The following is a 27,370-nucleotide window of genomic DNA, read 5'->3' on the forward strand; positions in this document are numbered from 1 at the left end:
TTTAAACGTTAAAATTTTCAATTCTAAATTCACAAAAATTCAACTATCAATAGTTTACTTAAAAAGCAAAGTGAATATTTGAAAAAACAATTATAATGAAGTTAAGCATGAATTTTCTAAATTTCCAAGTAATCGCAATTACATATTATACTTTGAAAACATTCGCAAGCAAACTTTTCATGAATAATCTCTTAAGAATTCTCACATGAATCATTTCATTGAGTTATGCAGTTTCCCGAGCCATTAAAGCATCGATCAAAGGCTATCTTCCCGGAAAAGAGAAACTATTATAAATTTTTAGATGGGATTGATCTGTCGATATGAATGACACGGAAATGAGGATGGAATTCAAAATGAATATCGTTGTTCAATGTATAAATTCCACTACGTAAGCATAAGAGATTGAATTCTTAGAAGAGCTAGCATATTTATTATTGCAATTGTATTAGGAATGAATGAACTAACAAGTATACACCAAGACGTAATATAATTCACGTTACGCAGTGACAATTAACAATTCCCAATGACGTTCCAACGTCATTGAGAACTGCTAACCAAGTACACTCAGCACGAATTGAGTTACCATTATTCACGCATTCACAGTAAATGGACAGAGTATTAATTGTTACCATTCTTTCAATGACCCAGTTATACAATTAAGAACTGAGACTTTTTTTATCTAACTTTTACTATTGTTCGCTAATATTTCTAGTGGAAGAATTGGATTCCAAAGGGTATTCCAGAATTTGGAAGCTCGAGAGTCGAAGCATTTGGAAATTTGAGAATCGCAGAATTCTTAAGTTTGAAAACTGGGGAATTACAGATTTTTGGAAATTTGAAAGTTTCAAAACTGGAAATTTTGTTAATCTGAGACCTCCAGAATTTCGAAATTTGGAATTTGGAATATTTAAGACATTCGGAATTTGTAAATTGGAGAATACCAAAAGTTTGCAGGTTTGGGAAGTCGAGAATTGCAGAATTTGAAAATTTGAGAGTTCGAGACCTCCAGAATTTGGAAATTTGAGAATTTGGAAATTTGAGAATTCGAGACTTTCAGAATTCGGAAATTTGAGAATTCGAGACTTTCAGAATTCGGAAATTTGAGAATTCGAGACCTCCAGAATTCGGAAATTTGAGAATTCGAGACTTTCAGAATTCGGAAATTTGAGAATTCGAGACCTCCAGAATTAATCTGCAATAATAATACTAGTAATATCTCGATATAACTAAAGAAATGAAGAAACCAATAATCGATGTGTCCTTCCAGACACCTTGTCGCATAATTTCGCGATTAGATCGTGCACACGATAGTTCGTTTTCAATGAAAAAGCGGCGGCCAATGGAAATAAACAAAGGAAACTATAGTAGATAATCTTTCATACGCGAAAATCACTTGCCAGCCATTCAAACGGTATAATACCAGGACTTTATAATACTCAATCTTTCGTTACGTTTGACAGCTGACAATTATCTCAGGAATGAATAGATCGTTTAAGCTTTTAATTCCTGTTTTTCTCTCACTCAGGCCTGTCGAAAGCTACGAGATAATGCGCCTCCTTTTATCAGTCTGCTCAAACAGTTTGTCTCTCTGTTGTATCGTTCCCGTATGCTTATTGTTAGTTGCACAGCAATGAAACGAGATTACTCGGAGGAATTGAAGCTTGCCAGGGTTTGCGGTGAAATTTCGGAAAGACACAATTGTTCGAGTGATCTTCGAGAGAAGTTAAAGTGGGCACTCGAGATCCTTTTTTTCTTTTCTTCTTCTCTGATCGAAATTATACTATTCGAGAAATCTGAGATTAAATTCCATTCGTCAAAGTGGAACGGAGGTAAGATTAGATAGGGTTCGGAGAAATTTCGTGGATTCGAATAATTTCCTTTGAAAAAGGGAAAAATGGCACTGGAAATTTTTTTTGTATTTTTGGATGAAAATTACAATATTTGGGATTTTAGGAATATAATTGGACAGAGTTTAGAGAACTCTCGTGGATTCGAGTAATTTCCTTAAAAAAGGGAGAAAATGGCACTCGAGATTCTTGTTTTTTCTGATAAAAATTACAATATTTGAGATTTCATAGAAATTTGGGGATTTCAACTCTTAGACTCGAATAATTCTCTCAAAAAAAGGGACAAAAATGGCTCTCGAGATCTCTACCTCTGATCAAAATTAAAATATTCAAAATTTCAGAGCGCTCAGAAAACTCTCATAAATTCCAATAACATCCCTCAGAAAAGGCACAAAAATGGCACTTCAGATCTCTTCCTCTGATCAAAATTAAAATATTCAAAATTTCAGAGTGCCCAGAAAACTCTCATAAATTCCAATAACATCCCTCAAAAAAGGCACAAAAATGGCACTTCAGATCTCTTCCTCTGATCAAAATTAAAATATTCAAAATTTCAGAGCGCTCAGAAAACTCTCATAAATTCCAATAACATCCCTCAAAAAAGGCACAAAAATGGCACTTCAGATCTCTTCCTCTGATCAAAATTAAAATATTCAAAATTTCAGAGCGCTCAGAAAACTCTCATAAATTCCAATAACATCCCTCAAAAAAGGCACAAAAATGGCACTCGAGATCTCTTCCTCTGATCAAAATTAAAATATTCAAAATTTCAGAGCGCTCAGAAAACTCTCATAAATTCCAATAACATCCCTCAAAAAAGGCACAAAAATGGCACTCGAGCCCCCTTCCTCCGCTCAAAATTACAACATTTCGAATTTCAAAAATAATAATTCGCAGAACTCCCATAAATTCAAGCAACTTCCCCTCAAAAAAGAAGCAAACTTCCTCGAATTAATCAGCGTCGCAAAGTCGACCTCCTTTGACGCCTTCAATCTTGGAGGAAAAAAAAGAGAGATAGAGAAGACGTGGTCGAGGTACGTCAGACGCCGCGTGTTAAAACTGACACATTACGCCAGTTTTAAGGAGATTAGCGAGAAACACGAGAGGAGGACATCCAGCAATTTAACGTCGGCTAATCGGCGTGACACGAGCAGACCGGAAATCTCGCGAGAACGACCATGATCCTCCTGGTAACTCTCCATGTTTAAATCTTCTGAAAACTTCTTTAAACAAAAAAGAAACAAACAACCAACTGTTACATGTTCGCAAAAATAACACGCGACCTTTCTGTTATTATCAACGAGAGATTTGATAAGCTAATGAACGTGTTTGGTCGCACATTTAGGAACGTCTTATCGATAGGTAAATTGGCTTGTCTTTGTTTTTTTCTTTCTACGTAACACTAGCGGCATTCCAACGAATCCTCGACGTGTTAAGTTGTCTAAAAGGAAATTTCTAATTTCCCAGGAAGGAATAAAACTCACTTCCTTAATTCTAAACAAAATTTACCTTCAAATTGCAAATTAAAACTGTGAATTCGCATTTACCCTTAAATTTAATATTAAACTAATTCTAATTCGCAAACTATCGTACGAAAATTAACACAAACAAACTATAGAGAATTTTTCGTTGTTTAAAAAATCAATTTACCCACTTTCTTGAATAATTAAAAATCCCAAGTTTCGTATTGCAACAAAGAAAATGGAAAAAAAATCGAAAGTAAACATTAAATTTTCAATTTAATCAAATTAAACGAAACACCGAGAATCATTCACGGATGTGATTTCGATTAGGTTTGTTTTGCAACGGAGCGATCGATCGTCAACAATGACGAGAGAGAAGTGAGAAAGTTTTCCATGAGGAAAAGTGGTTTCAGGTGTTTATTGCATTATGATTGGATGATAATGCACGAATATCGATGTTCCACTGTTTTCAATCTTCAACCTAACCTCGAATTTAACATTTAACCGAGGTAACGGAATTATCCGGAATTCTGTATGATCCAATTGTTACAACATCGATAACATTAACGTTAGATAAAAGAAAAAAAAAAAAAATTTCAGAAATTGCCTATCGTTTAATTCTCCCAGTGTCTGAGGAAAATCCTATTCCTCGAAGTTCACTCCACTGTTTAGGATTAGATAAAATCAATAAATTTACGACGTTCGTACACTTTCTAATCGCAATTACGTTCCAAGAAATTCTTACTCGTCGGAAGTAGAGATTTTTCTACTTGCTATTTAATACCAGATAAAATGATAAATTTTATAAAATTACATTCCCACATGATAACAGAGTGCAAATTGAAGAAGAAGAAAAAAGAAGAAGAGGTTCCAATTCGCAGATACACGTCGAATCTAAGAACAGAGACTAAGTCACATTCCTAGCATTTCTCGTGCCACGAGACCACGATACTTTCTAACTTATGTTCCCTAGAGTCGACTAACAGACTTATTGTCGAAGAAAAACGCCATTGATCGAGCCATGTTGCAAATAACGAATCATAGCTCGTACATCGTAGAAGACTCGTGCACTTATTGGCCAACCAAATAGAAAGTTATTTCACGGTTGCTGATCAACCGTCTATTTCATCTTTGCTTCTTTTTTTTCCTTTTTTTTTTCTTTTTTTTGGAGGAAAAACACAACGATCGAACCAGCCATGCTTGTTACTCTTTAATTTGCTACGTTGATCTACATGTTACGAAGCTGTGTACGAATATTTTGAACGATTTCTCGAGGGGAAATTTCGACGATTGTGAAACGGTGTTGTAATTCGTTGATGATTATGTTAGTTTTCAGATTCTAATCTGTGAAGTATACTTGTAGGCGGTTACGATCAATTTTCGAGACTACTTTATCTTCTACACTTTGTATAGGATCAGATTCGAATGGAATGTGCCAGTTAGACCGTTGAAAGATAGTGATGTTTGTTTCGTTGTGACGTATGCTACTTAATACGCTACTTACGATCGACAGTACGCCGTTTAAACGTGTTACTTAATGTACCGTGTAGAGTAACGCTGACAATTAGTAGGTTATTGGGTACGTTGTTTGGTACTTTTACTGATACGTTGGATAGGATGTTACCTAAATGCAATTGCCAGCAGCTACGCCACCCAAATACGATATGCGAGAGTTTAGACGCGAGTTTGGCACGTCGAACAGGGGGAATTTTAGGGTTACGGGGAGTATGGTTGGTGATGGGAAGTGGAAATTTTTAAATTTTAGAATTTTCAAACTTCTAAATTTTTAAATTTCTAAATTATCAAATTTTCGTACTTTCAAATTTCTTAATTTCCAAATTTACAAACTTTCAAATTTTTAGATTTGCAAATTCTCAAACTTTGGAATTTTCTAATTTCCAAACTTTCAAATTTCCAAATTTTCAAATTCTCAAACTTTCAAATTTCTTAATTTCCAAATTTACAAACTTTCAAATTTTCCAATTTGCAAATTCTCAAACTTTGGAATTTTCTAATTTCCAAACTTTCAAATTCTCAAACCTTGGAATTTTCTAATTTCCAAACTTTCAAATTCTCAAACTTCGGAATTTTCTAATTTCCAAACTTTCAAATTTCCAAATTTTCAAATTCTCAAACTTTCAAATTTCTTAATTTCCAAATTTTCAAATTATTCAATTTGCAAATTCTCAAACTTTGGAATTTTCTAATTTCCAAACTTTCAAATTCTCAAACTTTGGAATTTTCTAATTTCCAAACTTTCAAATTCTCAAACTTCGGAATTTTCTAATTTCCACACTTTCAAATTCTCAAATTTTCAAATTTCCAAATAATAAACAATCGATTTTTCGATACCTCGAACGTTCAATGTTACGATAACCTATTGTCACTACCGAGTACTCTCTACACTGCCCGATGTGCAGCCTTACACATCCCCTACCACACTACCGAATATCCCATTTAACGTGTTATTTGATATTCTACCTAATATACGCTAACACACTGTTAATACCCAATCTCCTACCTAATAAGCTACCCACGCTAATAACTACATATTTACCTAACCATAGAATCAACGTTCGCCTTTAAAATGAATCCTCCTGTTCCTCCTCTTTTCAACTTCCCCCTCCATTTCTCTGAATGATCTCAAACTTCCCTCCGTATGACACTTAACACTTATCAAGTTTCGTTCCGTTATAAGTCATAAATATTTACCCATATCGAGCTTTGAATAAATTTATTTTTTAAATTATCTCTTTTTGTAACAAGAACAAGTGATTCCTTAAAAATATTCCTGAAATAAAATTGTTTAAAAGTAACAGAGTACGTTAATGTAATAAATCATCTTACAATACTCATTACGTGACTTAAATCAAACATGTAAAGTTCTTAACACATTATTATAATACGATCGAAATCGCGGGGAAATACGCAGAAGTACATATGTAGATCGAACTCATAAATTTTCGTCAGTGTTATCAAAAGCAGATAATAATTTCTCTTACTGACAAGAAGATTGTTCTATGACCAGGCGCGTAGGAATCAAAGGATATTTTCGAACGAAACAAAAATTACATTTTTAACTAAATATGTATCTCATTATGGATAAATGATTTCCCTTTCCCTTTGATATCGTTTACGATCCTAATATAAACATCTTTTGCTGATAATATTCGTTGAATGATAAATATTAAATTATTTCGTAATAATACGAAGAAATAGGAATGAAAAATTTTATTAACAATATTTCATATTGAAATTATTTTAAATTCAAAATTTCACGTTTAAATTTATTTAAAATAATTGCTTTACAATTGTCCGTTGAAAATTTGCCTTAAAATTACTTTTCCGTAAAAAAAAGGGTTAAATAGTTGAAACGTTTCGTGCAAACTATAATGATATAGTGACTCTTCTGAAGATTAAGATCGACCGATGTATATAGACACACACATACACACACAGAAATCTTTGTCATGAAATCGAGTTCCTGATAGAGCAGAACAAATATTACACCATGAAAAAATATTAAATCAACGTAATCATAATTCGAGGTTCTACAAATATTGACAGTCCTGTCGTAAAGATCATTGTTGTACATTTCCATGATCTGTCCGGTAGCTAGTGGAATATTTTCACCACGATATTACTGTTTCAATAGTAACGATACACATTATATAAACAAAGAAATATGTAATAATTCGATTCTCATTGGACGATGGAAAATTTCGGTGACCTGAGTTCTAGATCGACTTTAAGATCGATGTCTAAATCGTACACGAAATAAATAGATCAGCTCTTCAAATAACTTCACTACTTTTGGCTATACTTCGGTATTCGGGGATTTTACCGTTATAGTTACTAGATCTGTATTAGATTTTACCTTCGAGCAAAATATTTCGTTTAAATTAGAAAGATTCTTCCTATTGTACATTCTTGTTATACGGATGATAGACACGCAACACTGCATATGGATAATCACACTTTTATTCGATACTCTGATCGAGATTTAATTTATCGATTCGATTCGAATAATTTGAGCAATTCAACAATCGATTAAATTGTTACGATACAATGTTTTATAAGTGCATTGTGATAAAAATACATTATAAATTGTGCTATAATACGAGTACAGTTAATTTTACAAAATTAATTACCTTTTATAACGTGTGTTAATTTTCGGAAAATACGCACATGGTCATCGATGATTTAACAATTCGTATCTCAGATTTATTTAGATTATTCACATCCTTCTCGAAACTCGATTTAATCAATGCAACTGCGAAGTTAATTGTCATCAGGCGCCAATCAAACTCCTTTTATCACAATTTTCTTTTATCGTCACGAAATCCAATTTCCATTTAGCGACACTGTTCTTGCGATGAAATTCAAGCTAAACACTCAAACGCCCGCGCAAATAACCTTTACAATTCACACATATCGCACTAGTAGTTCATATTTTTTCTCAGTAACAATTTATCTAATATTTTAATCGTCGATATTCCACCAGATCATCTCAAACTGTCGTCTACAACGAACACGAGCGAAAAAGAAACATGGAGATTGACGTTGCCGCGAAATTTGTCGATATATGCAAAATAATCGATTAATCGATCATCCCTTTTGAACGTGAAAATGTTCGATACAGCGTTATCGAAGTGGTCCCTAAAGCAAGTTCCAATCCAGCGATTTTCTGGCGCTCGAATTATTATCAAAGTTTATGATCTACGAAAACAAGGCGAACACAGTCGGAACGACGGAACTGAGTAATCGGCATAACAAACATTTGATATCATGGGCAGCGTTGTTATTGAGGGCAATAATTTCTTTTATTTTTTCGTAGGTGATACGACATAAAGGTGGATTCCTGAAGTACAGAAGCTGTTTTTCCTTGTCTTTGTGTGAAAGGTATTGAACCGCCTCAAGGAAAACGACACGTCGGTTTGCTTGATTTGCCTGCGTAAATCGGATTAAGCGAAGCAAAATTCTGAAACATCGCCGAGTGATACGGTACGCACCCGCAGATTCGAGATTTAACCTCAATTTCGACACGTGGGTCGAGTATTTGTCGATTCGAAACGGTCTAGTTTCAAATTCTCCGAATTCTGTCTTTTAAACATTTTTAAACTATGAAAGTTTTCAATTTACGATCTTCTCAACTTCCACACTATTGGTTGTTCAATATCTCGAATTTTTTAACCCTCGATTTCTCGAATGTACCAATCCTCGATTTTACGATTTCCTATCTGTCTTAACCTAAATTCTTCTCCACTACGCATTATTCATATTTTCAGTTAGTTGATTGCTAATTTCTCACTAAGCAGATTCAAATATCATAATCTCCTTGCTATACACTGTCAATGATTTTAACTGATCTCTTATCCTTACATTAATAGCTAAATCCACAATGTCAACACAAGTCTTGTCGATTCTCGATACAAATCTCTATTCACACTTCCATGCGTGCAAGAATATGATGTCCTCTGTTTGGACAACGCTCTCGAATCTGTTTATCGGATTACTGAATTCTTAGTTATCACTGCTATCGTTAGATTAATAATTAACACCGGTAACGTGAATTCTTAGAACGCAGAAATTAGAACAACCTGAACAGGCGTGTTTCGAACGTAAGATAACATTTATTTCACTCTCGTGTACTTTCAATACGATTCAATACATTCCATCGAACAAAAGAGGTGAAAGCAACCTAAACAAACGTTTCTTAACAATACTGCCAACTGTCATTGCAAACAGGGACGAATTAAATCCAAACTGTAACAAGATCAAATAGAAACTGCTTAATCTCTCTTGTTCACGAACTTCGAATCTAACAAACGGTCGACAAAAAAACTGGAACTTGCAAAAAAGGAACGAAACGAGAGTCGTAGACAGTGGTAATATCGCGACACGAAGGACACGCAGTTTCACTGACCGTTCGACAGAAGCGGTTCGCTTTTTCTATCGAATTTCACGTCCTAATGACGCAAATCTCAGCTGAAAAAACCCGTCAGGAACTCGATCCGATTTCGAACAGGAAAAAACTTGCCCTGATTTAAATCACGAATCTCCTCCTGTATCCTGAGCATTTATGTCACGTAACACGCAGTTCCGGCCCGATATTGTCCTTCGACACGAAGAATTTTTCATCCCGGCACAGACTTTCCCTTCTCCACGATGTTCGAGATCGATCAACTTCTCACGATCGCGAAACCATCGAACAACGTAGATATTTAGCGCGAAAATTCGAACAAATAACCATAACCAACGTGAATATAACCAAAAATCAACACTTAGTCGACACTACAGATTGAAGTTATGATGTATCGATTAAGTCGACATTTATGTCCTGATCGATTAGTCACAGCTACCAATTCGATTGTTTCAAGATATAGGTTAAAGGAAGTTCGCCTACGCACGCAGTTGACATTCAAAATTGTGCGAAAAAAATTGTAAATGGAATGTCGTATCGTTGTGTATAGTGTTTGTAAATAAAACATTCGTATGTAGAAGAAATATTCAAGTGCTGAAGTATCTATTTACATTGAAAACCTTAAAAAACGTGAATAGCTTTGAAATTCCGCCGTGGCACGTGTAAAATAATTCAATAAACATATTTTTTATAAGTCGCTGAATGATGTGATAACAAAGCGTGAACAAGTTTGATCGCGGAAAGCTGGTTACGTTCGACACGCTTTTTCTGAGCAAAAGTTTGCCGCCGAGAGGACGAAAAAATAAACAAACGTGAAGTATGCCACTTGTAACCATGATACATCGCACGACTGTCAAGCAGTTTGATCGATGGAATGGAAACCATTTCCACGTCGACCAGAATTTTTCGGATTGAAATTAAAGTAATTGAATTAAAACTATTTCATTAATATTCAACAAAAATGTTCTTCAGTCGAATCTAGGCATTGATCACTCCACTATAGACAACGCACAATCTTGAAAAAGAATCAAACCGAAAGTAGCGCTAACTCGTCAAACAGTTTAGTCGACCACTAACGACTTCCTTCTCGATGTCACCATTTAAATTTAAACAAATTCCCACCAAAGACTCCAAGCTATTTACTGCCCAATACGTACTCGAGACGAAGAGTCCGTGTGTCAAAACAATGTGCGTTGTAGGAAAGATAAATGAAAGCAAGAGGGGTAGACATAGGTACGTACATATGTATTTATATATTATACAATGTCACTCACCGTACTCGAGGTAAATCCCAAATTGTCATGCGACATCCTGGCAGGTCACTTCTGTACACAGAGTGGAGCAAGACAAAGAAAAAAGAAAAACGGTAAAAGACGAAGAATTCACCGGGAAGCGGTGCGTGGTGAAAAATATTTAAAAAAAACAAGGGAGAAAAAGAAGAACGACACGTCGCAAGCACGGTGCAAGGTTAAGGTAAATGAGAACGCGAAGTAGCAAAAGATGCGAAAAAAGACAACCGGTTTCAGTTTGTTATGGTACGATGCATTATTGTGTTGCGACAGGTACGGCCGCCGCAACTCGACTGATCAGGGTTCGCGCCAAGTATTATTTATATAGCATCATGCCACACACACGGCACTCTTGCCATTTCGTTTGCTGGTCACTCACGGCATGATTCGGACCAGCGACGATGCGGCTCGACTACCTTACGAAGCCTACTCGACAGCGGAATCTAAGCAAGTGACGACCAGCCGGTTTACCTTAGAAACACTTTGCCTTTCGTAATTCCCGGCTACATATATACGACGTTTTAGACATTCGAAGAATATCGCTGCAGTTGCCGCCAATTTTCTTTACAGACCCGATTTTCCTATCTATTACAGGTGAAACGAGTTTCAGCCGCAATAAGGAAATTTATTATAAATATATCAAGGTGAAAAATAATCGAAGATACTATTTTAAAGAATTTTGTGATTTTTAAGTAAAAAAAACTAATTCTATTTTTCTTTTTAGGTTACTTTTCGATAAGAGTTTTTGATTTTCGTTCTAGTTAATACATTGTTAAACTGGTTACAATTTGGCGCAACGTCACGTTCGATTGCATCGTAATCAAATTTATTGCCGTAAATATTAACAGCATTAAAAATTGAACGATGAGTTAACGCGGAGGGATTATTAGAAGAGAACCGGTCGATGTTTATCTGGATGTTTTGATAGTGGAAATTACGTACACCTAGTAGTATAAAGAATGTATGTTCGGTTGTAAACGTCGACGTTAATCAGTTACACCTGAAACTTATGCTTTACGATAAATCAAATACGTGGAAAGTTTTCATTCCAGACAATCAAACAGATAAATAATAGTAGTATAATAATGAGTAATTATGAATTAACTGTATTTGCATGTTAACGTATCGTTGATCAGGTTATCACATCGTCGATGAAAGTATAAAAATTTAAACTACTCGTAAATCGTTCGAGAGAATAATACTATTATCGAGTGTTATGATGGATGTAGAGTCTGGTATTTGAAAAATACCCAATAAGTGTGTCGACAGATATTGTTGAACATTTAAGCAACGACAAATTGTAGGAAATTCTAATTGCTTGCGATTATGATACCAACTAATCTACCGTGTTCATTTTTATTTCTATATAGTTGTCAAACGAATAAATAGAACACGAGATATGAGAAGAAGAACGGAGAAATTGCTAGATCCGGGTAGTCATTTCCTTTAATCTTGTCGCCTGATGAACAGTTTCTACGCGTATATATGTAGTACATTTTTCTCTTCTATCCGCTGATAGGCTTCCGTTTGACAAATCGAATTTTCGATGCTCACGCCACCTACTAGCGTTTTAAAAATAAGTAAAACAGAATACTGTCATTTGTCCCACGTGGACATGCAATGAAAAATTGATCGCTGATTTTGTTGATGATCAATTCTCTAAGAAAGAATTTAAAAAAGAAAACTCATGCTCAAAAATGTTAAAGGAATTTTTTCACAGAAACTTAATCTTTCGCCTCGACATTATATCCATTCTTCCGCATGTAAAAACACACAAGTACGTTTATTAATAATCTATTTGTAAATCTACATGCTTTATTTTTAACTGTTTCAAAATACTAGAAACCACGTGGGATTCCCCTTTGATGCTGCTTCCCCGTTACTGCGATTCCTTTCTTTTTTTCTCTTTGTCTATTTCTTGTCCTCTTCTATATTTCTGTCCTTCACACTCTCTGATCCCTACTCCGTGTTTTAATCCCACTCTTCTCCGAACTTTAACTTCTCTCTAATAGTGACGCATGTTTGATTCTCTTGGCTGAAGATCTTGGAATAATTTAAATTCACAAATTTGGAATCATTTCATGTGCTATTACAAGTATGAACAATGTCAAAGTTCTAAAATATTTAATAGCTTCAATAAAAGAAATTGTTATTGTTTTCTTTCTTGCTTTCCCTTCTTTGCTATCAGCATACTATATGCCCCATCGTTTAATGACGTAATGTATAATTATTCAATACTTACACCCTCTCCTCAGCTAAAATAACATCATCAAATGAAATTACGATCATTAATTTATTACCATTATATTTTATTATGCGTATTAACTCTAACGCGTAAGAAACTCCATTATGAAATAAACGAATACAATTCTCATCGAAGATTTTCATTAAGCGAATGGCTAGATTACATTGATACAAACGGAGACAAGATTATCGAGGTAACGTCATAGGAATTTTCCTAACTTTCTGAACTTTCTGACTTTAAATTCTGATCATGGAAATATGTGGTTTTCGATTTACGTCATAGATTATCAACACGAAATAATGGCAGATAAAAGAAATAGAATTTACGGCAGCACCTGTTAGCTTCTTCTATATAATTAATATTAGTCTACCATGATAACATGATAATTATGAGTATCACAGTCCATGTGACAAAATTTTATATATTAATTTTTATGCAAATTATAAATTATTAAAAGTATATCCTAGATTGTGCAATAGTCAGAAGTATATACACACGTATTCTAATGACATCACAGGAATTTTCCTTTTCGTAAATGCAACTACAACAGCAATATTCTACAAGATCAACTGAGATTCCAATCTTAGATAGTTTATAAGACTATTCAAATAGAATCAGTTTCAAATAATTTACTTTGAGAATTGTTAACTTATTCTTCAAATTGAAATTACGCGAGAAATAATATGCAAACATAAAATTAATATCTGATGGTTTACGTAAATATTGATAAGTACTGGTTCTGCTTTGAAAAAAAAAAAAAAATTACAACGTGCATGTCAATCAATTTTCAAACTGAAAAGATTAAATGATTTGATTTTTTTAATGAATGAAGCTGGATAAGTGGTTTCATTTCATCCTCATAATTTTTTAGATAAAAGCAGGAGATTAAAAAGATTAAAGTATACGCAGTAACAATATTGTTCCTAGAAACAATATTCAAGTAAATCCTTTCTATTAGAAATTTATCCAAAATTCAATTAATAAATCTTCATCCTAAAGAAAACGAAGGAATAAAATTATACTTCCCAATTCAAGTTGCATACAATTATATAATAAGTTAATCGCGTAATATAGTCATTAAATAATTGCAAATCATGTATTGCAAACTCATGATATATTTTGAAATATTTGCATTTATTATCATTAACAGTACCCGATTATAAATTCTTGATTTAGCTATGTATTTTAACTAAGCTATAATTTTTCGTCGAATTCGATCAATATAAACGTACGTATTACAAGATAATAAATTAACTCTGACGAGAAGTCTATAATATCTGTAATGGTTTTGTACAATGATCAAGTTATTTGTTCAGGAATGTGTATACAGTAATACAAAACAGTTTGACATCGTTTACATTATTCTTTCTTTTCAGCATAAAGTTCTCTTTTTCTCGTTTTCTCCCAATTGTACACCCTTTTCTCGTATTATTTGTAAATGTTGCGCAGTTTTCATAATTCGCTTAAAATTTATACAGAAAGAACATACCATTAAATATGAAAACACAGACATCGGACACAAAATGTAAAAATCACGGATGGATCAAAATTTATACTAATACAGAATGGAAGGTAAAAAACGTCTTAAAAATAACTATTTCTAAAACTGAACGAGATATAGAATGTTGATTTTTCTCAACTCTTTATCACTGCTACGAAATTACTTTTTGTGTAAGTGCAGTCGCTAAGATTATCTCAAAAACATTCTGTGAAATGGCAGTAAGTGCAGCTCTTATTGCGATAAGTGGACAAATTCGCTACTTACGTGTAACACTTTCCGCTCTCCATTCTGTATAAATAGAAAAATTAGAAATCATTAAGTTTATCATTAAAATTAATTAAATACGACAATTTATAAATAACATCACTCAAAATTGTGTACATATTTTCATAAAAATACTGTTACAAACATTTTCATATGCACAATCATTACCACTTTGCAGTCTAAGGCCCGCGCAGAGCCGTCGTGTTCTTTTGTACCAGCATATCGAAACGTAACATATAATTGATTTTTTAAGAGAATAAATATCTTTTGATAATTTCAATATGATGAAATAGATTATTCAAGTATATTTTTCTCGCGTGGTACACCTCAGAACAATATTTTAAACACATAGCAAGTTTCTTTTCGCAATGCATTTCCGGTTGGTGCCTTCCCTTACAAAGTCAACGTTACCGACCGCGGCTTCTAAATAGGAGCAACAGCACTATACTGTCGGCGGACCGCAAAGTGTTAAATTAAAAAAAAATAACAGAAGATACAATTCCAAGATTGACCTCCGATCTTTTTCTTTGTGCAACTCTATAACACTGTACTTTATCACAAAATTTAAGAATACATATGAAAGTGATGTTGAATTTTCTGCTGGTAAAAAATATATTTAAGTAAAAGATTAATTTCAAAATTCTATGTTACAATTTTCCTCGCTGCTTAATAATCCGTTGCTCGTTCTCGCATTCTTTTGCTGTAAAAGCGATAAAGACCTGTTGTGTTCTAGCCCTAATGTGATCTTAAGTAACTTCAGCACACTTTTTTTATCCGTACTTTCATTCTCTGTGAACATATTTTATCCATGACACTAAATTACAAAATAGAAAAAATTCACAGCACTTACCTTCTTCCCCGGTCAGCTGTTGTTCAAGATGCAATTTATCTTGAGCTACTTCATACATGCCTTCTTCTATCGTATCTTTGCCTAATAATCTAATTATGCTAACAGGTCTAAAAATAGGTTTCAATATATTATTATTATGCACATTTCTTGGAGTATACTTTTTATAACGATTAAAATACCTTTTTTGACCCACTCTGTGGCAACGATCCTCTGCTTGTTTATCATTATACGGATTAAAATCAATATCGTGTATTATAACAGTATCTGCAGTTGTTAAATTAATCCCTAAACCAGCAGCTCTTGTAGATAGTAAAAATATGAAAATACTTCCATCCTCCGTATACTGGTTTATCAAACATTGTCTATCTGTTACTGGTGTACTTCCATCCAATCTATTTCCGTAAAAAATTAAAAATTAAGTTAACTTAATTGCATGAAGCAGATAAAAAATATAAAATAGACCTTAGATAGGTATGTCCTCTGATTGTTAGATATTCTTCTAAAATATCTAATATCATTGTAAACTGACTGAAAATCAATACTCTATGCCCTTCATCTTTTAGCTTTGGTAATAATTCGTCTAACATCTTTAATTTTCCAGCTTTGGGAATAAGTTCTTGAGGTAAGCCCAATCCAGCTAAACTCTTGTACGTTCTTGTCAATTGGTTTATCTTATAATCCGACAGCCACTGTAAATCTTCGAATATATAATCTACATTCTTTTGTTTGTACGAGTGCTCTTTCGCTAATCTGCTCGATATAACCTGACATAAAATTGTATATAATTAAAATTTTACATTATACATATATTTGTACTAAACATAATAAATAAAATAATAAATTTACTCTTAATTTAGACTCGTTGTAATAATCTCGTGCTAAAAGCGGATGGTTGGCCAACTTTCTTAACTGCATCATCATTCCCACACCATTGACTTCACTACTTTGATCAGCCTCGGCCGAAAACTCGGCAATCAAGTCTGTATACATTTTTTGTTGCTTATCTGTCATCGGACATTTAATCACACGATCACTTTTTTTTGGTAAATCTCGAAGGACTTCGGCTTTCAGTCGCCGAAGCACGAACGGTGTCATAATTTGCTTCGCATTTTTTACTTGTTCCTGTTCGAACAATGGCTGTTCACTACTTTTTTTAACTGCTAATAGTTTCTGAAATACAATGTACAAAATTATGTAATATATTAATCTCCTTATAATAATTATTATTGTGGTTACTTTTAATACTTACGGGATTTTTTGAAAATAAGCTTTTTAGATCGGCTTGTTTTCCAGCAAACAGTGAAGGCATCACAAATATTAAGAGAGACATCAGTTCTAATAAATTATTTTGCAACGGAGTACCCGTTAGCAGAATTCGATGTTTAGCCTGTGAAATAATTATAGCAATGCAATTTTATTTGCTTAGAGGAATGTATGTAATAAAATAAACGCGTACATGAATTCTAACGAGGTTTTCGTATCTGATGGTAGCCATATTCTTCAACATGTGAGCTTCGTCGAAAACAACATAATGAATAGGCATGACACGAAATAATCTCCGTTCTTCTGGTGTACTGCTAATTAAACTATACGTAGTTAACAAGATATCGACATCGTCCAGTTCACCGTTTCGCCAACCGAATCGCATTTCTTTTCGTTCCTCCTGAGTGCCATAATATTGTACAACTTTCAAACCAGGTGACCACCTTTCCAACTCGTTGCTCCAGTTTTCTACATATATAAAAACAACAAATTTACAAACAAGAAAGGTAAGAGTAAAATAAATTTACAATGTTTGTATACCCATTGTTGAACTGGGAACAACGATTAAATGTGGTCCATCTTTTTCATCCCTGAGGCCAGCCTCTTTTAAATATGTAAGAAAGGCTATTACTTGAATCGTTTTTCCTAAACCCATTTCATCCGCGAGTATACCATTAACATTTTGCGCATGCATCACGGCAAGCCAATTTAATCCAACCATTTGATATGGAGCTAATTTTAAATTTGGTGATAACCCCTTGGGTTGACTTGTAATGGTTGATGCTCCTGCAGCCACAGCTCTTTCAATATTGGTAGACAAACGAAGACATTTCTTCATGAGTGTCTCTACTGCTTGTCTAGTAGCCAATAATTCCTATTTTATTGTAATAAAAAAATTTAGTTCAATATATAAATTACCACAAAAGTTGTAGAGGGAAATTGAAAGCTCTGCCATTTCTGCTGCTTACTTGAGCTGAATTTAAAAGTTCTGTATCCAAATATTTATTGTTCTGGAACTTCTGAACTATGTCTCTCCAATTATCAAATGGTCTTGCTTCTATAATGGCATTTGCTTTCTTTTGAGAACAATAAGACATTAACAGTAACTCTGATGTTAAAGCATTTTGCATGAATTCTAAAACTGCTTTTTTATCACCCGTAAGCTCATTGGATATTTCTACATCTGAATCTTCATCACTGTGAACAACAGAAAAGTAATGTTAAAACTGTTGAAAAAAACTAAATCACTGGACATGTATACCTATCAAACACTTTATCTTTAAAATCTGTTTCATCTGAATCAACATCTATATCTTCATCTCTGTTTAATTTTCTTCTTTTTTTCTTAGTAGTTTTGGAAGAACCCTTAAAGGTCCTCTTTCTGCCATTTCTGGAATCTACATCACCTTCATCACTGTTCCAGTTTGCCTTATTATGTACCACCTGCTTGTATAAAATAATTTAACTTTAGTTCTATTAAACTTCAGAATAACAATAAATAATAAGGTTTTTGTTCAATAAATATTACTTTATCCTTGTGAACTAAAGAGGGAGCATTTTTAGCAGGACTACCCACATCACTGTCGCTGTCTTCAATTACATTAACTGCCTTACGTCGAAATTGTATCTCAGAACCAACTAAATTACTGTCATCATCCGCTAAACAAAAGCACAATTATTATATACTTATAATTATATTGTAAAGTAACAATTAATAATATTGTCAATGTCAACTAAAAGGAAATAAATAAATTTTTTTTAATCTTTATTTTCCTACTTAAATGCAAATGCGATTAATTATAAATAATTATTTGGAAAAAACAACAATCACATAAGAAACAATTCTTAAATAACATAACAACAAAAGATGGACATCGGTTGTATTGACCCAGAAATTAAATCTTAAAAATAAAGAAACTCTTACACATGTTTAACGGTTTCAGTTGTTTCTTTTGGAATCGAAATTGTCGCAAGTTTCCCGAAAGGCTTGGGCTGCTTGCATCTGTTTTCGGCGAATTCGAATCCGACATCTCGTTAAACGAATGAGAGACGCTGACGAAAACACATTTTTGTAAAGGCAGCTTTTAAACTTGTTTGACAGGTGCATTCGTAAAATCTCCGAACTAGGAAAAGAGATAGATGTCCAACAGGTTAATATAGTTACCCATTTACCTGTAATTCCAAGTATCTCGCTTTCGAATTTTTGGTGATTTTACGTAATTGCTCTGTACAGTCACTTATCACCTTTTATTTTTGAAGAATTAAATGAAAAAAAAAACACTAATGCTTATTATGTTCATGGAATGAAATGATTAATCATAGGACGCACTTCCATCAAATTAGAGTATGATCTTTTACGAAAGATATTACAAATACTTCATAATCATAATTTAAAATAATTTTATAATTCCATCAAAAATATGGATTTTATGTTTTAAAGGACCCGTTTAACGCAAATTACGTCTACATTCAATTTTTCCAAGCTATAAGTTATAAAATAAAACAAAAAGAAACAACTTGATAGTGCTCCTTCATGCATATGTGTACATGCATTAAAAGAAAATACCTAACATGAAAACTTTTCATACGATATCACCCAAAGGATTTCGTAATTGTAACATTTACAGTTTTATTGAATATAATCCAGTCTGTCATGTAGCACATAATTGTGTAAAATTTCCGTTTCTCTTTTGCTACCAACCTGTCATTCGAAACACTTATTTGTATGTTAATCAAACCTCGTTCAGACAATAACGACATGCTACGATATGTTGTACAAATAAGAAACAATAAATAAACACAAAATGTTGTTGTACACGGTTGTAGGAGGTTATATGTTAACGTCAATGATACTTTTTAAATATCCGACGTTGTTACACAAAAAGAAACAGGTGAAATTTTTGTGCCAGCATATCAGTCATAGAGGTGGTGGGTTTCCACGTTTCGGTATTTTAACAGTTATTATTTCTACATATATAAGAGACATACTTATTCATTAAAACTAATTTTATAGGAGCAGGAGAGGGGTATGAAAATACAATGTACGCTTTTAAACGGTTAGTCAAAACGCTTACACATTATCTGAAGGTCACAGAACAATTAACAAAGATAATGAGAATAATAATTAAGAAAATTAAAAGATATATCTCTAAATAATTGTTTTGTACTTCTTATTGTACACAATGCTTTGTGACAACATTTTTTCATTTATTTCAGAGCTGTAGCAGTTGGAACAGAAATGTTAGAATTAGATTGTCACCTTACAAAAGATGGAGAAGTTGTTGTATCACATGATCACAATCTTTTCCGTTCTACTGGTGCAAATAAAAATATATCAGAATTGAATTATAAAGATCTACCTCTTTTAAAACCATGCCTTCCAATAGATTTTGATCCAGGTATTTTTAAATAGTTTTCTTTAGAATAAATGGTATCTCTGAATAAAATAATTTAAAAACTGTAGTTTAACAGATGCAGAATATATTGGCACAGAAAAGGAGGAAGATAGAAAATTTGCTTTATTGAAAGAAGTATTTGAAGCATTTCCCAATATACCAATGAATATTGACATCAAAGTTAATGATGATCAACTTATAACAAAGGTATCAAATTTAGTAAAGGAGTATAATCGTGAGGATTATACAGTATGGGGTAACTTTAATGATGAAATAACACAAAAATGTTATAAAACGGTAATTTTTTGTTAAGGTAAAATAATGGCAGTAGTAGATCATGATAACACTAATTTTGATTTTCCCTTTACAGAATCCAAATATAAATTTATTATTTTCTATGAGACGTGTAACTCTATTGATAGTTTTTTTATATACTGGTCTATTACCATTTATACCTCTGAAGGAAACACATTTGGAGATATTTTTACCTTCCATTTATTTAAGGTACCTTAATTGTTTTACTTAATATTTATTTCAATAAAATTATCGAATATTGCCACATTATAGGCGCAAATGTCCAATTCCTACATATTTACCTTTGGAAAAGATAATCATACACACTATTAGTGCACTACTAATGAGACCATGTCTGTTCAACCATTTAAGAGCACGTGGAATACATGTAAGTCAGCATTTTATTCAATATATAAACCTATTATATTTTCAGTAAAGTAATGCTTTCCATGATAAGAAAATATTAAAGTATTGTAGAAATACTTAATTATAATATATAACAATGTTTAAATGTACTTTTATAGGTTTATTTTTGGGTCTTGAATAGAGAGGAAGAATTTCAGAAAGCTTTTGATCTTGGAGCATCTGGTGTAATGACAGATTATCCTACAAAATTAAAATTATTTTTGACAAAATATTCAGATGAATAAGATGCTAAATACCGCGAATGAGATAAAAATGAATATATGGCTAGATACATCAATTATTCATTGATTTACTTCCGAGAAATACAGATTCCAAACAAGTGCATGTAAAACTTTGATAAGATAGCTAAATGTTATAAATAATTAAAAGTATATTTTTATTCTGTGCACACTAACTGAAACTAAGTAAGTAAGAATAATTCATTTAACAAGATTACATGCACTGAGCAGCAGCTTATTACAGGAATATTTTAATTATACTGATTAGTCAAAGTAATGAATTTTAGAATTTGTAATTAAACACAAAAAAGTATTTATAAATGCTGGTCAAAATGTGCGAATAACGACACTCTTCAAGGAAGCGTTCTAAAAACACTTTCGGCCATAATCAAATGTATTGGACATTTCGATTACATTGGAAATTGAAGTCCACAAAGTTTGATAATATAATTTGTAAAGAAAAAAATTTTGGAGAATCATTAAGTATATTGAAAATTGACACACAAAATGGCTGTGGTCCTTGTATTAGTCACGTTAAACGTTATTTCACATTTATCTTATTATCAGTATTACTATACTTTTGTACGCGCTAGAACGAACATATTGCAATCCAAAGCTATTAATAACAATTACGCGATTATTATTATACGTACTACGCACAAAGCTTAACTATGGAATACTAAATACTACTTATTTTAAATTCATCACAATATATCTTTAAGTGTAGGTTAACAAATTTGCAAATAGTTTGCATACTTATGCGTGAAATGATAATGAATTATTTTTTAAATTTTAATTTGTGTATCTATATGCATAAAAAAATCTAATGCAAACATATATTTATACATATACATGTGTATATATACTATGTATATATTGCATCACTTAATACATCACAAATGAAAGATGCACTATGCAGTTTATAGTAACTGTGTTCATACTTCAAGATGTACACTTTATTGTGTTAACCTATGTTACTTAAATTATGTGTTCCTTTATATTGCTATTGTAAAATATTGTCTACTAAGGAGCATAAAAAGTTTCTATAAATTAAAGATTTGTTAAGTAAGATCTTTCATCTAAAATTGCCTCAATTGTTATTTGAAAACACTGTAAACAATTCTCAACTACAAGTTATACAGGAAATAAGTTTATGTACAAATGCATGTATTTTTGTATTTGTAATAAATTTTCACACACTTGTAAGCACAAATTTTATAACTTACTTGTACAGAAGCTGACAAAAAATCATGTCTTCGAATTGTTTGTTACATTGTAATGTTTTTGCATTTGTTATTGTGAGATTCTTTTTATATTCATACATTTATGCTGTCCATTATGTTTTGTACTGCACATATTAATGTAGAATAATTTTTTCATTAAATATATAAATATGTAAATGTTTAAAAAATTCCTTTGTACTCTTTCCATAAAATATGATGAGTTTCATTTAAGATCTACTGCACTTGTGATAAACAATATGCTTTGGTTTATCAAAAGACATATCAATGGGCATTTGTGTATAAGTAAATACTTTGCCCTTACAATAGCAACAATATTCCTTAGAAGGATGAGAATTATTAAAATGCTTTTCGATGGCAGTATGGTTCCCAGTGATGTCCATATTACAAATATCACAACGTATTTCCATAGGTCGAAATCTTGAATGCACTGAATCAGTAACAACTCTATCTGTATGTTTGATATCACTTGGATTGATTGCTTCGTTATTTTGCGAAGACATTTTATTTCTGCAATATGTGACAAATTAATAACAGATGATATTATCTAAAACATAATTTTCATATGATCATTGTATATGTATTTTTACTTAAATGTATAAACGCATTATAAATATAAAAGCACTCAGCAAAAATATTGAAATTAAAATTATTGAAAAATCATTAAAATATTATTAAACTTCCGATGTATAGGTTAGAAAATTATAACCTAAAGTTACGAACCTACACGAGATTCTTTTTCTTCAAACTACAATAATCCGTCTTCTTTTCTGCAATTCTTATTTATTATTGTTAAATATACTGAAACGTCTACATTATTTATAATCACTTTCTATCTCTCAGAGATAATTTATCTTCTATAGTACAATGCACATATTTATATTATGACAATCATGGGAAGTATTAGTGATAGAATAGTATTATGATTAGTTGACTAAGTTATGACTAAAATTATCTTCTTACTTTTATATGAAAAGAAAAAAAAAATAGTACTTTCTACTTGATAAGCTTTAATGCCACGGACAAGCAAATAAAAGGATAAGACAAATTAAAAATTATCATATATTTCCTTACAGTGAAGTAATTATGTTAAAGTTACTTAAACCTGTAAAACATCATATAAGAATGCATATTTATATAGGCTTTATTTTGAAGTGAAGTCCTATAAGAGAGAATACTAAACACTTCAGATCTTGCACAAGATAATAAAAGCATCTTAGTCCTTCTGGATCCCGTGATTGGTTTACATCTAACAAAGAACCAGTTTTTGACGTTGTAAACGATATGTGTTCATCACCGATCACGATTTCCAATTCTTGGCGTCCAACTCGATCTGGTTGTGGCCACAAAGAATCGTCTTCTTGCATGATTTCAGAGTCTTGAATAATCCTTTTCAATTCCTCCATCACACACTGATGCACATAAGCTTCTTTCCGAATCATTGTATCATTTTTGTAATTCGAGTTGTTTGCATATCGCAATTTACCATCAGGTCTGAATTCGAACTCAAGAAATTCGTGACCGAATTTTCCTTTGTGACCTACGTAATAGCGTATATAAAAATCCGTCGACATATTAGACACGATTCGTTGCTGATTAAGAGTTAACCTATAATAACAAATGCACGATTTATGTTTCAAGATATTGATGCCGTGTAAATTAAAGATAGGTTACTTTCTTTACATACCTTAAGTCTTCTATTTTTTTCTATAGAATTATTTCTTACTGCTCGTTTGTTTTTTTACAAAATGTACGTCTAATTCTCTGATAATTTTAACAAATTACCGATAATATATAGACAAAACATTCGAAAAACACTCACTTTATTTAAATCATGTTGTCAGACGCGTCAATGTACAAACACTCTTCAACGCGATGGCTGCGCCAAATATTAGCCATGATTGAACATTAAGGCGGTCCATATGTAATTGCAACGTTATAACATAAGGTGATTCCGTTTTCACATCCACTATAATTCACATTTTTAATTTTATGAATTTAATAATTATTTCCTCGACCGTGAATTGATGTTTTATTTGCTATTTCTTGAATTCATAATTTGTTAAAAGCAACAGATTTGTTGGAAGGAATATGGAAAGAAATTTATATGTTAGAAAAAATATCGACTGAACGGTAAAGGATTAATAAATCATATTTTTTACATAGAAAATGCTGGAATATGTTATTTCGTCTTATATTTAACAAATGTAATTATCGAGAAACAGTCATTCTAGAAATTGCTAACATTGTAAAGCATCTTAAACTCGAAATTTAAATAAACTCATCGCACTTGTCGCGAATCTCCCTTCGTAACAGGACGTTATCCAGTGGTCATCCGGTGACACCTGAATTGTCAAATTCTGTGCCACGCAATTATCTCACTTTGTCTCAAATTGGAAGGTCTAATTATATCGAGTAATTGATAAACCACGTTATTTTACGCACAGTTCTCGCGATGGAAACAGCCAACGACAAATATAACGCAAATGACATATGCGAATGTTAAAATAATCACGCAAACCAGTGAAATGTTTATAGTGTTCACTTTGATGTATGTACCAGGGTAGTAAACTGAAGGATGAAATTATTCTGCTCGACGAGTTCACGTAATTTAAACTCGTCATAGCAAAAGCTCGGCCAAAAAACCTTTATTAACAATGAACAAGACTCACATGGATAAAAGACTGAATCAATTGCCAACTTGGCTGTGGACTATTAATTCCACTACTTTACCACCAATCTATAAGATGGTATGGGAAGCAGTGAGAGAGGACAAAGTCAGAACAAATGGAATGCAAACTGAACTGCTGGTTGATACTAACAAAGTCTTTCCTTTATTGCTCACTAGTCAACTTCCTACAGAAGTACTTGGACACATATGGAACTTGGCAAATCAAAAATATGCTGGACAACTCACAGAACAAGAATTGTATATTGTTCTTGCTCTTGTTGCTGCTGCACAGGCTTCTTATACATTCAATAGCCTAGATATATTACATTTACTTCCATTTCCACCAACACCGTACTTAAATATTGAATGTTTAATGAATCTACAGCCTGTAACCCAATTGAGTTCTGCAGCTAAATTTCAAAATCTTCAAGACAATGCTGACATTGGTTTTATTGCCTCAGATGGAAGATATTCTTCAGAAATTAAAGGCAAAATGAAATTACATCAACAAGGTGTCATATCTTCAGATTTAAATGTGCAAATGACAAACAGTGTACCTGGAAAAGTTTCATGTTTTGATAATAAGTCTTATGTCTCTTCTACTACAACATGGGATTCCAATAATGTATTAAAGGATATAAAGCAAACTTCACGTTCTCAGTTAGATTCTAAACATTCATCAGTGTCAGATCCATGTGATGATTTTTCTGAGTTTCAAAGTGCTCCAATTCCTAACATTCCTAGCATTTCCATTTGGGATACAAAACAAGGCTCAGCTATTGGAAGTAGACTTGCAAATCATAATTTAGGTATCAAAAAACCTATGGAGAAGTCAAAGAAGAATAATATAAATACTAAATCTGCTCATGGCACTACTCAAACACGTGTTATACCAGCACATTTAACTACAATGTCTCAAAGTAAGGAGCAACCATCAATGGATTGTTTATCAAATTTATTTCCTAAGTGTACAATAAAAAATCAATCTAAAACAGTAATACTTAAGGATACAGTGATAAGAAACAATGATCCGCCCAAGGACCATAGTGAGAATATAAAAGATTATACAAATACAGAAATTATTAATTTAACTAATGACAAAGGTGTTTCAAATAAGTTAGAATGGACAGGAAAGGTAATATAATCTTAATAACTTATTATTTATTAATTATACGAAATTTAATTAATGCAAATTTACTATTTAATATTGAATCATAATTAGGCTCCAGCAACTGCATCAGAACTCACTCAACAGGATCTTATGAATCTCCAGCTAGTTGAAGATAAATATAGTGCCTTGCGTGCATTGGTTCAAGAGCCAAGCGTGTCAACTGAACCAGACTCAAGCGCAAGTTGCAACAATCAATCAACTGATGAATTTGGAGAATTTGTGTCTGCAGAACAGCCTGCTACTAATACTCCTGCCACAAATGCTTTACATAGTGATAGTTTTGCTGATATTTTTACAGATTTTGAGTTTAAATCTACTAACAATAATAATACAAATACAGCAGATTTCAACCTTATGCCAGATGTTTCTGAATCATTTGACAATCTTAAGCTTGAGGATAATGTAGAAGAACGCACCTTAGAGATAGGTAATTAATGTTGTATCTTACTCATTCTGTTTTACATCACAAACAGGATTATAATAGTATTACTTTATCTTAAGGGAAAGCTCTTCAGAAGGAAGATGCCATATCAATTAATAGTATAGAATTCATGAATGGTGCATCAAATGCATTAACTCGATCAGGATCTGTGCCTAGTTTAGATCTTAAGTCTTTCTTACCTTCAAACACAGAAGATGAACAAGTAGTGGAAACTACACATCAGGTAATTATCCTTTTTTCTTTTATGCACAACATAAAGAGCACATAATGTTACATTCACTTCTATTTGATTTTACAGCTAGAATACTGGGAATGGAAGCAATACATGGAAAGCTGTGTATTATTATTACAAGTAGCTGCTAATATATTTACAAACATTAGCTCAGAACTTGTATTGCATGAAGTTTTAAATTCAGCACAGGGATATAATTTTCTTTGTAGTAAGTAATACTCTAAGAATTTTATTAGTCTTTTTTGTAGAATTTTACAATGCATAATATTGTTATTATGTACCTTTTTTTTCTAATAGACTTAGCAGAAGTCGCGGCTGTTTGTAGACGTGTTAATTTTTCATACAAAGAAATGGACATCAATATAATAGGTTTTGATGAGCTGCTAATGGATATTGATCGAATTTGGGCAGAAATGGAACCATTTTATGCAAACATACCAGTAAGAAATATCATTACAGTAAATTCTCTACAAGAGTCAGTAGGTTTGGATTCTACAAGTGACAGTATAGATGGTCCTACGCCTAGGTCTGCGTCATTGCTGCGCCCATGTTATCTCGCTCGCAGTCAGTCAAGCGTGTAACGTTACACCAGTCGGTTTCCTTTACGAGATTACACGGCTCCACAAATCATAATA

General features: G+C 32.5%; 6 protein-coding genes across 7 annotated transcripts in view; 2 read left to right on the top strand and 4 right to left on the bottom strand.

Annotated features, from left to right (window-relative positions):
- Positions 1–10,805, bottom strand: part of LOC108570709 (proton-coupled amino acid transporter-like protein CG1139) — a 30,884-nt gene extending 20,079 nt beyond the window's left edge. For both annotated transcript variants that reach the window (XM_017932608.1, XM_017932606.1), the window contains exon 1: positions 10,508–10,805. In XM_017932608.1, the coding sequence (XP_017788097.1) occupies positions 10,508–10,543 (36 nt within the window). In that variant the 5' untranslated portion in view covers positions 10,544–10,805. The remainder of the gene's footprint in view (positions 1–10,507) is intronic.
- A 4,361-nt stretch (positions 10,806–15,166) lies between these two features.
- On the bottom strand, positions 15,167–18,675 carry LOC108570742 (SWI/SNF-related matrix-associated actin-dependent regulator of chromatin subfamily A containing DEAD/H box 1 homolog). The gene is made up of 12 exons (XM_017932647.1): positions 18,570–18,675; positions 18,174–18,304; positions 17,907–18,088; positions 17,614–17,842; positions 17,186–17,519; positions 16,839–17,113; positions 16,632–16,769; positions 16,229–16,552; positions 15,845–16,146; positions 15,562–15,774; positions 15,383–15,489; positions 15,167–15,321 (listed from the first exon to the last, which is right to left on the bottom strand). Exons 1-12 carry the CDS (start codon positions 18,673–18,675, stop codon positions 15,167–15,169), a joined length of 2,496 nt encoding a protein of 831 aa, XP_017788136.1.
- A 692-nt stretch (positions 18,676–19,367) lies between these two features.
- Positions 19,368–21,118, top strand: LOC108570748 (glycerophosphodiester phosphodiesterase domain-containing protein 1-like). Its single transcript, XM_017932652.1, has 7 exons — positions 19,368–19,573; positions 19,659–19,701; positions 19,862–20,043; positions 20,117–20,337; positions 20,411–20,544; positions 20,608–20,722; positions 20,859–21,118. Exons 1-7 carry the CDS (start codon positions 19,450–19,452, stop codon positions 20,982–20,984), a joined length of 945 nt encoding a protein of 314 aa, XP_017788141.1. The 5' UTR covers positions 19,368–19,449; the 3' UTR covers positions 20,985–21,118.
- Positions 21,119–22,428: 1,310 nt separating this feature from the next.
- Positions 22,429–23,350, bottom strand: LOC108570668. Its single transcript, XM_017932559.1, has 2 exons — positions 23,319–23,350; positions 22,429–22,729 (listed from the first exon to the last, which is right to left on the bottom strand). Exons 1-2 carry the CDS (start codon positions 23,348–23,350, stop codon positions 22,429–22,431), a joined length of 333 nt encoding a protein of 110 aa, XP_017788048.1.
- A 2-nt stretch (positions 23,351–23,352) lies between these two features.
- LOC108570752 (protein mago nashi homolog) lies at positions 23,353–23,937 on the bottom strand. The gene is made up of 2 exons (XM_017932657.1): positions 23,907–23,937; positions 23,353–23,827 (listed from the first exon to the last, which is right to left on the bottom strand). Exon 2 carries the CDS (start codon positions 23,791–23,793, stop codon positions 23,353–23,355), a length of 441 nt encoding a protein of 146 aa, XP_017788146.1. The 5' UTR covers positions 23,794–23,827; positions 23,907–23,937.
- Positions 23,938–24,463: 526 nt separating this feature from the next.
- LOC108570719 (synergin gamma-like) overlaps positions 24,464–27,370 on the top strand; it is a 9,019-nt gene continuing 6,112 nt past the window's right edge. Inside the window, exons 1-5 of the mRNA XM_017932619.1 lie at positions 24,464–26,025; positions 26,113–26,488; positions 26,563–26,726; positions 26,802–26,943; positions 27,033–27,175. Of these exons, the coding sequence (XP_017788108.1) occupies positions 24,877–26,025; positions 26,113–26,488; positions 26,563–26,726; positions 26,802–26,943; positions 27,033–27,175 (1,974 nt within the window). The 5' untranslated portion in view covers positions 24,464–24,876. The remainder of the gene's footprint in view (positions 26,026–26,112; positions 26,489–26,562; positions 26,727–26,801; positions 26,944–27,032; positions 27,176–27,370) is intronic.

This window comes from Habropoda laboriosa, unplaced genomic scaffold, assembly GCF_001263275.1.
Source record: "Habropoda laboriosa isolate 0110345459 unplaced genomic scaffold, ASM126327v1 scaffold87, whole genome shotgun sequence".
NCBI classification, from domain to species: Eukaryota; Metazoa; Arthropoda; class Insecta; order Hymenoptera; family Apidae; genus Habropoda; species Habropoda laboriosa.